At 43.3% G+C, this 13,621-nt stretch overlaps 1 protein-coding gene across 1 annotated transcript in view; it reads right to left on the bottom strand.

The window, feature by feature from the left end:
• PDIA6 (protein disulfide isomerase family A member 6) overlaps window positions 1–13,621 on the bottom strand; it is a 15,626-nt gene extending 2,005 nt beyond the window's left edge. The window contains exons 1-12 of the mRNA XM_048298907.1: window positions 13,534–13,621; window positions 10,427–10,568; window positions 9,541–9,598; window positions 8,754–8,880; window positions 8,162–8,268; window positions 6,646–6,779; window positions 6,121–6,235; window positions 5,065–5,205; window positions 3,784–3,868; window positions 3,618–3,690; window positions 2,435–2,593; window positions 352–448 (exon numbers count right to left, since the gene is read on the bottom strand). Coding sequence (XP_048154864.1) covers window positions 352–448; window positions 2,435–2,593; window positions 3,618–3,690; window positions 3,784–3,868; window positions 5,065–5,205; window positions 6,121–6,235; window positions 6,646–6,779; window positions 8,162–8,268; window positions 8,754–8,880; window positions 9,541–9,598; window positions 10,427–10,568; window positions 13,534–13,567 — 1,272 coding nt within the window. The 5' untranslated portion in view covers window positions 13,568–13,621. The remainder of the gene's footprint in view (window positions 1–351; window positions 449–2,434; window positions 2,594–3,617; window positions 3,691–3,783; window positions 3,869–5,064; window positions 5,206–6,120; window positions 6,236–6,645; window positions 6,780–8,161; window positions 8,269–8,753; window positions 8,881–9,540; window positions 9,599–10,426; window positions 10,569–13,533) is intronic.

Genomic DNA, 13,621 nt, shown 5'->3' with positions numbered 1-13,621 from the left:
CTTGATGGCAAGGTCAGCATATTGCAGAACCCAAGTCTCCACAACACTGGGGTCTTGAATACATGCACTACTACCTCCCTTAGTCAGCACTGGTAATACATTTCTGCCTCAAGGGATCCAGCTTTCAGATCACATCCTAACAGTCAGGCAGGAACATCTGATCCACAATGTCAGATGGTCAATGTGCCATTTGGTCTGCTGGCAGGATTTAGATAATGGGAAACCATCAACACAACTTGCCACAATCTTGTACAAACAAGAACTTTCACACTAACAGGTGTTAGTTACTCCATCTTGTCACTTCTGAACCCAGCAATTCCTCAGCACTTTCAGAAATGGAGCACCTCTTACCTCACCATCTTTGCCATCCCAAGGTTCAACTGAATGAATTTTGGGGAAAGCTCCACCACCCACTGGTGCTGTAGAGCCACGACCAACGGAGAGTTCCCTGAGACAAAACAAGTAAAAGTTAAATTTAAGAAATTCCTCCAACCTCTATCCACCTGGAACAAAACCTGCTTCAGATAAAAGGAAGACAACTTTAAGATTTCATCTCTAAGTAAATCTAAACTGTCTGAATGCAAAAACTTCAAGAAGCAGAAAATGACAGAGCCCTTAAAGCAGCATTGAAAATTTACAATTGGATGCAAAGACATCTGTGATTTACACTATTTCATATTTCAGCAGTGTAAAAATCACAGATAAGTGCAGCCTCTTTAACAGTTTATCACTTAAGGTATCTCCAACGGGAGCCTGTAATTCTAGTTCTGGAAGTCACCTGCAAATGTTAGTGGGAATCACCAGTGATCTCCATTAGTGGAGAATTAGCCTCCATGGGTTCCAAAGTTCCTGCAACACAAAGGGTGTGAGGTAACCAGCTTCTGTTTGAGACACTCCATCCTGCGCTTGCTAGTTAGGCTTGCTCAAAAAGCCCAGCATTAAAATCCTGAGGAGCTACTCCCTTTGCATCTTTCAGAAGCAAATAAGACTGTATTAGCATTCCTCCCTAAGTGGAGTTCACAATTTTTTTGCTCTTCAAAGTGCCAGTTTCCTTACTTGTGGTTTACACTGCTGAGACAGCCTATTAGGCTGCACAAGCTGCCTACAGCAGCTGAGTGAATGGAATGGCCAGCCACACCAGGTGTGATTATACTGCTTTCTCTAGGCAGCACAGCTGAGCTGAAGTGTCAAGTAAGAGATTATTCTAGCAAGTAGGCTGCGTGATAAGACAATACCAAACCAATTACCTAATGCAATATATGCTGTTAAACTGGCTGTTGTGTCCTGGAAGCACCATCCAACCTCACCCAGGAGAGGCTTCACTAAGGTGGATTTTACAGACTAAGAAAATTTGTCATGTCTGACAAAAGCAGACACTTCTCTCGTGTGCATTAGTACAAACTGTCTGGTATTTCTCTTCTTCCATCTGAATCCTGAATTTTACTTGATGCTCTAAGAACGTTTCTTTTTTCAGCATTTAGAAGAAAGTCTGATCACTTTCACAAGTAAGAGTATTAGCACTGATTCTATTAATCCAGCAGGAACTGCATTCAGTTAATGTGCTTCTTATGGCAAGGTGGGGAGAGGCTGTTGCAGTTGCTTTTGCAGTTCTGGCTGTTCTCTGCCATTCTCCAAGGACAGACATGGAAGTAACACTGTTAAATGTAAGGTCTCAAGGGCTCTTGCATAACTTATGGCAGCTGGTGCTTTACCTGGAAGCAGAGTTCCCAATTCACTTTGACCGCACTAAAGTAACAGTTTAAGTTTAGCTGCTCTGTTTCAGTGCTGACCTTCTGTCATCCTCTCCTCTTCCTCTCCCTATTCCATTCTTCCCCCGCACTGGCTCTTGCCCAGCTACACAAGAGGCAGTTTCAGGGAACTTGTGCTGAGCAGTGAGCTGCTGACTTTTTGGATGGATTGTTTCAGCTCCCCCAATCAATTTATCAAGTGCTAGGAGAATGGAAAGGTGGCAGGGGGAAGACAGGACTAGACTGAATTAGAAAGATGAACAGCAATATATAGAAGCTCAGGAACTTCAACAGCACCCATTTAGATTCCCACAATGGGAACATTCCCATTACTAAGGACTAGTCAGAATGCACCACTTGAATTAAACGAAATTCATTACTAAGTTATTTCTTAAGTTACCAGAGAAACAGAATTTTTCAACATCAAAGCCCACTTCTATTTTCAACAGTTTTACTAAAACTACCTATCTTAAGTCTAAATGGCCAACTTAATTCTGCACACCACAAAAAGGTAATGATTGCTTTATTGCAATCCCCACTGAAGCCATCCCTTTCCTTCACTGAATTCTCATTATCTTAGTTCTCTTAACTGTGCAAGTCTTGTCTGATCCAGGAGAGTCTGCTTGTGGTTTAAAGAGTCATAGCCCCAGTTACAGGCAGATTTAAGTCACTTGAAGATTTCATACCTGAGAAACTCATTAATCCCTTGCTCACTGAATGATCCTTTCAGAAGGGCAAATTTCATCTTCCGAGCATTAACAGCTGCCATTGCTGGATACCCAAAGCCTCCAATCCCCAGAGAGCTCTCAAGATCTGACTGAGCACCTGCTTCTGTCCACAGCCACCTTGAGGAAAAGATGAAATAGAAAATTAATAATCAGGATAGGCACTACAATTATTTTCAAATCACACATATCCTGCAATCCTGCAGAGTTCAAGCAGGGCTCTGTATTGCCCTTGACACTTTCAAAGTCAGCAGGGAAAAGGAGGGTCCTGATCGTGAACCTTGCAACAGAAGAAAGCCCCCTCTCAGAAGCACCTCTAGGCCAGTCCCACCCACACAGCCACTGTAAGTTGAGTAAGAACAGCCACCAAACACAGTGCAGGGGAAGAACTGTGTTACCATCCTGCACAAACTGCTACACTTTAGCTGGTCCTAAGGAAGGTTTTTAAGTACTCAAGTCACAGATGGAAAGATTACAAAGTCCTGCCCAAATATCACTATAGAGGATTTCTAGCTAAGGACACTCAGTATTTGTTCCTCACTCAGGTCTCAGTTCCTCTAATGCTTAGCAAGTCCTCTGAGGAACCTCTGAAATGAGCCAATCTCAGCATCTTCCCCCAGGCTTTCATCCCATTTTTCTCCCTTTCACAGCATTCAGTGTGACAGAACAGCTCTCACTTCCTGGTAAGTCCTGGAGATCCTAACCTGCACCTGAGAGAAGGAGGAAAGGCATAGCCTGCTGGCCTGTTTCTTTGACAGCATGAAACTGGTTAATAAACTGCAATTTACTTGTTTTTTTGAGAATTCAACAGTCACACTGGCAGACTAACTGACCAGCAGCGGACAGTAAAAGAAACCTCCCTAAAATACTTTAGTATTCAGGACAAGAGTAAAAGATGCTTAATCTCATTAATGCTTAGATATCACTTGTAAATGCAGAATTTGAGAGGTGGATGAAAATTTAAAAAAATTGGTTAAGGTCACAACATCCCCTTCTCCAGTAATTAGTGAAATATCAAGATATGCTACCCTGAACAAGGAACAACTCCTTTCTGTAGCTAATCGGGTATCATACAAATTTTATCCCGTTACCCCCAGAAATGCTCACTTCTTTTCCAAGACAACCAGTGAACAATGACACTTACCCCCACATTTTCTTTTTGTATTTTTCAGCCATTTTTAACATGACATCCAGGTAAGAATTTCTCCCTGAAGCTCCTGTTTGTTAGACAGAATTGGACAAGTTAAAAAACACAACTACATGCTTTAGGTGACAAATTCATACAAAAGTCTGCTTGCTTGTATGTGTACCTGTGTCAAGAATATGAGGCAGGACAGAAATGATGCAGAGCTGATGAGCATCACAGGTACTCTTCAGAACATCCTCACTAATTATCTAGACAAAAGCATCAGAAAGTCAATTACAGTAAGACTTGGTCCTTCGGTTGTGACTGCACTTCCCTCCAACAGCCTAATAACTCTATCCTACAAGGTAGTAAGTACTGAAACAACTTGACACAAGAGCTTACAAGTCTCTCCTACTTCAGTGGTCCTCAGCACAAGAGTAATTTACAAAGAGTTCACAAAGTCTTCTGTTGAGCTTTGCAGCAACAGGAAACTAAGCAGTACCAAATAAGGCTTACAGAAAGCACAGTCAGATGTCACTTCTTGCTCAAAATCACTATCCTTGCCCGGGGCTAGAAAGAGCAACCCCAGGCCTATGTAAATGCCTGTGAGCACAAGGAGAGCCAGCAGAGGCAGCCTTTGCTGTGGATAAGAATGTTCAAGCAACAGTAACAGCAACACTGGTTTTGTGGGATCTGTCTCAAAAGGGAATTGATCGAGTGACCTACACCAGTGGTCTCCAACCTTTGATTGTGCATCCCACCGGTAAATAAATTTCTAAGCATGGAGCCCCTGATATATATAAATCAACTATATGCATATGCACATACATCAACATGCATTGCTGTATTAATATTAGAAAGCATACAAAATAAAAAATTTAGAAGGATAAGAAGATGAAATAAGCACCATTTAAAAATATCTTTAGGTTTATTAATAGTGCAAATGCCTTTGGTTTTTTTCCTTCCTACATCCCAATGGACTGTCTTGTGTGCACCTCACTTTAGAGACAAGTGATCACCATTTCAAATCTACTAACAGCAAGCTGACAAAAGAAGTCGCCTTACAGAGGGTGGAGTTTTTTGAACAACAAGCAAAACTACTCATCATGCGTCTCCTAACAAACACTTTACAAATTACAAGGCCATGCCCTCTTATTGGAAGAAAAGAGGTGGGGCACAGAACCCAACTTTTTCACTCCTCAAGAGCAGATTCAGACCCCCTGGCACCATCCTGTCAATGCCTTCACTGTATCAATTCTGATAGTCCTCCAGACAACAACAAATTTACAGTAGAAATGAACATTCAGCTTTTTGTTATTTAAGACTTGTCATGCTTCACTTTCTGGGGCAAAACGGTGCACAAACACCACACTTAGGCAGTTTTATTTAGAGTTCATATAGACCTGTAAAAACTGCTGCCAAGAGTATGATAGAAAAGCAGTTTGAGAAAATGATGTAGAGGTACCTCCAGGAGCTCAGGTGGTGGTGCATTATCAGAAAACAGATCCAGAGCACGAGCAATGATGTCAGATCTAGTTCTCCCACCATCATAATCAACAGGGTCTTCTCCTTTCTGGAAGATTTTAATGGTGGGAAATCCACGAATCTGCAAGACAAGTTTAACCCATCAGCTCAAATAAACCTGAATATTTATGGTGGAAATTATCTGCTTGTCTGATGTGTTCTAGATTAAGAGCAAGGGAAGAGATTCAACATCTTTGTGTATCAAGTCTCATATGTTCTGACTGAACTTGAATTTTGTAGCTTCCTACCTTTGCAACCATTCAAAACAAGGGTAATGTACGCTATAACCCTGCTTTGGGGTTTTGGCCTGATGAACCAGCAAAGGTTTCATCTCAATTTAGATGCACCAAGCAATGCAGGTGTAAGTACCATGAGGACTATCTTTACACTTCATATCTATTAGACATTAATTTCCTGATCTGTCTGTGGGGGAACAATACTGTGCCTATATGGCAACAAGTGGACTGTATGCTCCTTCTGCTACACTTCCAGTAAATCTTGCTCAATGTTTCCCTTCACTGTCAGTCATGTGCACTTAGAGGGAAACTACACAACACACTGTAAGCTCCGTGGACTGTACTACAAATCCGAGAGTATCTGCTCTCTTTTGGCAAGCAACACACCTCATCTGGCCAGCTGATATTGTCTGAGTGATCCCTGATAACTGGCTGCAAGGGTTCCAGAGATGCCCAACCAGCCTACAGTCTGAAGAGAGAGACCTCTTACTCCAGATGATACAGGTACACAAGGTCTTATGGAAATAAATAGCCTTTCTCCTCAGCAATATCCAAGTTAATTCTTTTCCTCTCTCTTCATTGATTTATATTGTTACTGACATTCATGAATTATTTGTGGGAAAAAAACTGAATGTGTCACTTATTTTTAGCACAAAACATTTAAGTAGTACCAGATTAAGTAACAGTTCAGTAAGGATTGAAGAGAAATCTGACTTGGTAGAGATGGAAAGGCAATTGTAACCACTGCAAAGCACACTCACCCCATATCGGCTTGCCAGCATCTGATTGACTGTTGCATCTACTGCAGCCAGCTTTACTTTTCCTTTTGTTTGATCCTTCACCTCAGTGGCAGCAGCTGCCCATTCTGGCTCCAGGCTGAAAAACAGAGAGTACAAGCGTCCTAAGCTCTCTCAGAGCTAGCAAAAGTACACCACACTTCAACATTATGTAGCATGTTTTACTCAAGAAAAAAATTCTCTTGCTGAGAATGACAGCTAAGAGGGTTATCCAAACAAGACTGATGTCCTGCATCTGAAGGAATGAAAAGTTTAATATAGCTTCTGGATCTTATTTCTACTGATAACTGGGAATTTTACTGCTAAAGATTGCAGCCAGAGCAGCACCAAGGGGCCCTGAGCAGAAGCCCACACATTTTTATTAGATCACCTCACAAAAAACCTCATTTCTGGTATACCAGAGATGCAAGGTCTCTTTTAGGGGATTAAGGGTATTACACAAAACAGGCACTAACAGGAACTGAATTGTTGAAGAAAAACCTCATTTACTTTTTGCAGTGCCCACACCATGGGGCATAAAACTCCACCATCCACACATCATCACTATTTATGACATTCTTATCAAAGCTGTCATCAGTCAGCTCAATCACATCCTTCTTATCTCCACCTCCGCTCTGCCGGCTCTGTAAGAAACAAACAGACCCTCGTGTAAGAAGTAACCAAAACTGGTCTCCCACACAGGCCAACTCCTGTGTGTCACATTGCACCAAATTATCTTTATTTGAGCAAGATACAAAACAGGCAGTGTTAGGTCATACAACTTTCCCTTTTTAAAACTGACAGTACACACAGCCTACTCCCCACAGCACTTTCAAAACACAGCAAATGAACCTTCTCTTGAAAAAGGAGAAATCAGGTCAAAATGACCACCAAGAAGATGTGGGAACACTTTCTCAGTTCTTCATGCTCTGATCTGTCCATGAACAAAGTGCTCTCCAACCCCTACCTCTATCTCTAGATAGACTTGGTTCTAACCAAGTTCTGGTTTCCAGGCAAAACAAACATGGGGGAGCATGATACACACTACAGGGTAAAGTCCACCCAGGTCTTCTATCTGGCCACCCTGAGGATGTCAGACTGTACCCTGCACCATGATTTAGAAACAGTAGTAGGACCCAGAAGCTTTTCAATTTACCTTCAGGGAGAAATCCAGCAAGCCAACTTCAGAAAAACACTACCAAATTAAAAAACCTTAATCAGTCTAACTTAGACTAGGACTAGGCAAATGGTACCTCAACCACCTGGAGAATAGCGCTAACAGGAACCCCAAAGTTCAAAAGGAGATGCACCTGGGGAGTAACAGCCCCATACACCAGCACACACTCAGAACTGATTAACTGGAAAGCAACTTTTCAAAGAGGAACATGAGTGTCCTGGCGGACAAGCTGAACATGAGCCAGCACTGTAACCCTGTGGCAAAGGTGTCCAACAGCCTCCTGAGCTGCACTAGGCAGAGTTGCCAGCAGGTCTGAGGAGGGAATCTTTTCCTCTGCTCAGCACAATGTGGAACACCTGGAGTGCTGGGTCTACTTCTGGGGTCCGCCACAGAACAGGCATGGACACACTGGAGGAAGTCCAGCCAGAGCTGATTAAGGGCTTTAAGCATCTGACATCTGACGAGAGGGTGAAGGAGAGCAAAGAAAACAAAGGCAGGCTCTTCTCTGCAACAAGAGACAAAAGGGATGAAGTTGAAATTAAAGAAATACCATTCTATGATTCCATAACCTAAAACATAAGAGAAAGGATTTCTACTGTGAGCATGGTCAAACATTGGAACAATTTCCCTGGAAAATGCAGTCCATTTGGAGTCTCAGTTCTTGGAGACACACAACTTTAAGGAACACAGGCCTGAGCAATCTGCTCCAGCTGGCCCTGCACTGGGCAGGGTGCCTGGACTAGATAAAACTCCAGACATCCCTTCCAATTCTGTGACTGAGTTGGAAGCTTTGATCTCCTGTACAAGACAGTCTCCAGTTGAAAAACAAACACATTTTCCCTCAAATACCTGTTTTCCAGAACTGTATCCTCCACTTCTGCCACTAAGACGTTCTTTCACCAGGGACCGAAGAGCATTCAGAGCAGCATCGACAATAGCATCACTTGTCCTGCCACCTGCAGTGCAGAAAAATAGGTGATCAAACCATCAAAAGGCCAGTTTAAGGTGTGCTCCTAACTTAATTACAAACTTAATCCTCCCTCACCCTAATAACCTATCAGGAAAAGCAGGACTGGGCTATGAGCGATACAATACTAGTGGTGGGACATCTGACTTAAACACAAGCAGCAGGACTGACTTCACTACACCTTTTCATTACCTGGCTTTTCTGAGGAGGGGTGACTCTACAGCAAGCTCCAAATAAACAGGAAAAAAGGAATAATTCCTTCAAATTGCCTATCAAGCACCAACTATGAACTGCAGGTGGGACTGTTAGACAATGCTAAGACATACACAATTTGGTCAAACCACTCCCACACATCTGTCTCTCAGTTACTACAAGAACTAGACAGGAAGGAAACACCACACAACACAGCTACCATAATTACTGCATTCAGGGAAGTTTTTAGGCATGCAACATTTAAAAGATCATCACATTTACCCTGATAATCCTCTGCTTTGTTTTTGTTGGCTCCAAATATCTTGATAGTAGGAAACCCTCTGACTCCATACTGTCCACCCAAGGACTGATGTTTATCTGCATCTACTGCACCCACTTTCACTACACCCTGCAGAAACAAAACAAAAAGTGACACCTAAGACTTCTACAGTGATTTAATACCTTTTATACTCTCTGCTGGGGGCACAAGGGAAACAGGGAAGAGAGAGCGACAGTTACTAGGACAGCAACAGAATAGTCAACAGAAGAGAGGTATTTCCCCCCACGAGCATACAGAACACTATAAATGTCCACTTCTTCCTTCAGTGTGACAAAATAAATTTTAAATTGTTTGGGCCATTATTTAGTTGGGTTTTTTTGTTTGGTTTTCTTAGAAGGAGAATATATATATATATTTTACATAGGCAAGAGTTCAGCTAATCATGACATGACTAATTTTTCTATAATTAAAAAAACAGTCAACACCAATGGTTTACAAAGCTGTTTTCAGTCCTAGAGAACAGTAAATGGGAATTCACAGAGACAGAACTGACTTTCTTCCTCTACAATTCAATGGCTTCTTTTAAAAAGAATACAACAAACCAAACCAAACAAAAATCCTGGATTTCAAGTTTTCAAGTGCCTGAATAACACTTCTCTGGCTAGACAAGTATGATTAAAGTGATAATGGTTTTAAGGACCAAACCCCTCCATGTTCCCAATCCAGATGTCAAACAGCCAAACTCTCTTCAATCCACTTCCACAAGCACATTTGAAAGCCTAAACTTACTTTTAAAGCTGTTGCTGCTTTCTTCCACTCAGGGGTTAGCCTTTGACAATGACCACACCTTTTAGAAAAAAAAAACCAAAAAATGGTAAATGTCATTCAGATCTGACAACTATTTCACAGTCATTCACAGCAAACTGTAGGAGACTGAGGATTTACTCATGAAGAGAAGAGACTACACCACAAGATCACATCATCGCTCAGGCTTCTGAAGAAAAACCTCCACATTATATAGACCGCAGCAACACTAGAAGAGGCACAGCAAGGCTTCCCCTAAACCCCTCAGCCCAGACACAGTCCAGCTGTTGCAACAAAAGGCCACTTTCTTCAGAATGTGGAGCTTTGGATGGCAGTATCACAGAGGATTTGTACAATGACGGAATATATATATATCACCAGAATTTAAATGGAATAGACTCCGTACTCTGGACCTGAGCAGAACAGGAGACAAAGAGAGATGCTAAATTAAGATGCACAAAGCCAGTATTTTTCAATGGAAGTTGGAAATTTTAAGTGTGATATCAGATCTGTGCTCTCACATCAGAATTACGCTCAGAAACACAGAAGTGAGAGACCTTCTCATTTACCTACTGCACTTTAATCAGTCATTTTAATACTAATTTAACCAGAAAAATTGAAGTAGAAAAATGGCATATAAGATTTTGCTAGCAGACCCTATTTGCCAAATTGAAATGCCAATTCCTGCCTTTTTCCCCCATGAAAATATTTAAAACAGGAATCACAGGTACAGCTATTTTGCCAGTCATGTGACCATCAAAATGACAACTGTGCTGTCAACAGCTGAATGAAACCTTGAGCTGATCAGCAGCAGATTCCTGTGCTGCTCCTCTGTGATTAGAGCAAGCAAGTACACAGCTGCAGTTCTTACCATGGGGCATAGAACTCCACGAGCCACAGGCTCTCGCTTTGGATGACCTCCTTGTTGAAATTAGTTGGTGTGAGCTCTATCACATCATCACTGGCTGAATATAAACCATTAACTGCCAGGAACAAAGTGCAGCTCACTGTGCCTACAATGAAAAGCAAAGACATCAGCACTCCTGTTGAACATCCATGCCTCTCCTGTTGCCACGGCTAAATCATCTCCCCACTCTTTGCAAATCAGCAGTGGTGGGAAGGGATTCCAGTTAGACCAGATAAAAAAGGAAGTTAAGGCAAGATAGATGCTCTCCCTCCTCACTTAAAACATGATTCCATAGGATCACATAAAATAGGGTCTGTGCCTAAAGCTAGCTTGAGTTATGCCACTCCTGTTACGGCTCTATAGAGAGACTTGTGTCAAAGCTCCTACCCTAACTTTTGCTGGTACCAGACCACCAGAACTTCTCCAGGGATCCCCACAATCAGCTATGTTTTCTTCCAGTTCTCATAGAAACTCCTAAGCCAATTGTTCAAACCTCTTGCGCAGCAGGCACTCAAACACATCTTTTATAGGATCACATCATGCAGGACTGTCCCAACTAGGTTTGGCACACTGATTTTAGGACAAGCACTTGACGCACTGGTAGTGCATCGTTCTTGCTCATGAGGATCTTAGTCTACCATTGATTTATCTCTTTAGCATAAAGAGATAAATCAATGGAGAATAACAGCTAAATCTCTCTGGTTAATAACTCAAGCACTCTGAGAATGCTAAAAAAATAACATTAAAAGATAGAAGGAAATTGCTTTCTCTTATAGCTTTGTACTTCTGATAATTTCTGGAAGTTATTATTGCTTCAGACTTTGTACATAAAATCTCATAATCCTTCCTTCTACCTAGTCAGGGAGATTGAGAGATGACTTGATGAGAGATGACAAGCATCTGTGTAACAAAAACCACCCAACAAAAGACTTTTCTTAATCCACTAAAGACTGGAGGGAGCAAGAGCTCAGACACCCAGGTTAGAACCAGACAAAAAATAGCTTTACTGCAAGTGGTTAACTTGAATGGGAAGCTGCACAGTCTCTCTCAAGACTCAACACGAGAGAAAAACAGGTCAACGATGCAGAAATGCTACAGCACATGGTATACAGATTGCACAGCATCACCTACACTTTATCAGTCCCACACAATTAAAGCTGGTTTCATTACCCCTATTCTGTAGGTGAGTGAAGATGACAGAAGTAAAATCTTCCACGTTACTCAAGCAGAGATCAGGACTGAAATGCCACACTACAACCCAGTGCCCTATCCACTGCACCACTACCCCATCCTAATGGTTTCTTCTAGAACGAGGACTCAACCCTTTTCTTCTGGGGTGATCAAAATCGGTTTCCACCATCAGATGTACGAGTTAGATTGGCTCTGTCTCTTCAGGACGCCCATACACAAGCTGCACTTCATCAGCATTGATCAACTGACTTCGAGGAGATCCGTGGCTGTCACAGCATGTTACGGTGACCTACAGAAGCAGCTGCTGCTGGGGTAGAGTAAGAAAGTAAGGATGGAAAAAGTTCCTTGAATGTTACAGTCACTCTCAAGAGAAAAAATCTCCTCTAGACAGAATAAGACCATTAAATTGAAATCAGCATATTCTGGCTTCACCTTTTAGGTGATCTCTGGCAGAATACATTCAGAAGATGAAATTCACTCAGCCATTTCTGTCCCTTCAAAGAGAGAAGTTCTAGCTTATACAAATACACCTGCTAAAGAGAACTCACAAAAGAAAGTACATGGTGAAATTCACCTAGTCACCTATCACTGCATTTTTTTAAAACTATGAGTCATGAACTGGTGGCATAACTTTCTACAGTGAAACATTCAAGGTTTAATTCAACTTCAGCAAAGGAAAAGATCATTTTCCTGCAAGCATCTACGACAGATAAATGCAAATCTGACCTTATTATTAAGGAAAAAAAAAATAGATAATCTGATTTCAAAAGCTGTTTTCTAATGTAAGCAAATCACATAGACAGAAGCATGGATAAACCAGCTAAGGCAGCTCCACGCTGGTATTACTAGTCCTAATTGAACCGTAAAGTTGCAAGTCTGGAGATCTATTTAAAAAAGCTTTTGTCACGGGATGATGATAATGATTCTGCGAACTTCCTCCTACAAATACCCCGTCCTGCAGCAGTGCTCGATGTGCCGGAGCTCACGCATCCCTGCACACGTGCGCTCGGCGAGCCACGGCCTGGGGCAGAACTCCCGACACCTTCGGCGTTTCCATCGAGGGGCCCGAGTGGGAATCGTTTACCAATTCCTCCGGCACACAAGAGGCAGCAGCAGGGGCAGAGGAACACCAGCTCCCCTCGGACTCCTCCGTTTGACCTCGGTCACTGCTCTCTTGCTGCCCTCAAAGCACCAGATCGCAAGGCAGGGCAGCCAGGCACGCACAACACCGCCGCTTACTCAAATCAAAGAGGGTCTTTTAGTAGGGTGAGAGATAACCACGGTTTTCTTTTCTTTTCTTTTTTTTGCTGCTGGGATCTTTAGGACTTTAGAATCTCTCTACTTGTGCTTCGCTAACCCACCGAGCAATGCCCGCCCCCGCGGCACAGACCGGCTACAGCAGAGCCGCGACTCCGAGCACTGTCCCCACAGAATCCATGGGGTTGGGAAAGACCTCTGAGATCAAGTCCAGCCCGTGACCGATCACCCCCTTGTCAACCAGACCACGGCACTGAGTGCTACCTCCAGTCCTCCCTTAAACGCTTTCAGGGACGGTGACTCCACCACCGCCCCGGGCAGCCTGTTGTAATATCTGATCACCCTTTTTGTGAAGAAATTCCTCCTAATGTCCAATCTAAACCTCCCCTGCTGCAGCTTAAGTCTATATCCTCTAGTCCAGACAAGCTGCCTGGGAGAAGAGGGCGATTCCCACCTTTCAGAAGGCTCTCCGCTCCGCCCGCCGCCCAGCAGAGCGGCCGCACGGCCCCGGGCCCCGATCCCTCCCGCCACGACGGGGCCCGCAAAACCGGGGAAAGCGAAGCCGCGTCCCGCCGTGTCCCACCGCCTCCTCAGACCTTCCCCCGGGCCCTCACGGCTCCTACCCCACCACAGCCGGCCCGCGCCGCACACCCCCATGGCTGCCCCGCTCCCTCGGCCGCTGCCGCTGCCGCCGCCGCCGCCACGGCCTGC

Source organism: Corvus hawaiiensis, chromosome 3 (assembly GCF_020740725.1).
Source record: "Corvus hawaiiensis isolate bCorHaw1 chromosome 3, bCorHaw1.pri.cur, whole genome shotgun sequence".
NCBI classification, from domain to species: Eukaryota; Metazoa; Chordata; class Aves; order Passeriformes; family Corvidae; genus Corvus; species Corvus hawaiiensis.
The sequence above is the reverse complement of the archived record's forward strand: the minus strand, read 5'-3'. Positions and strand labels throughout refer to the sequence as shown.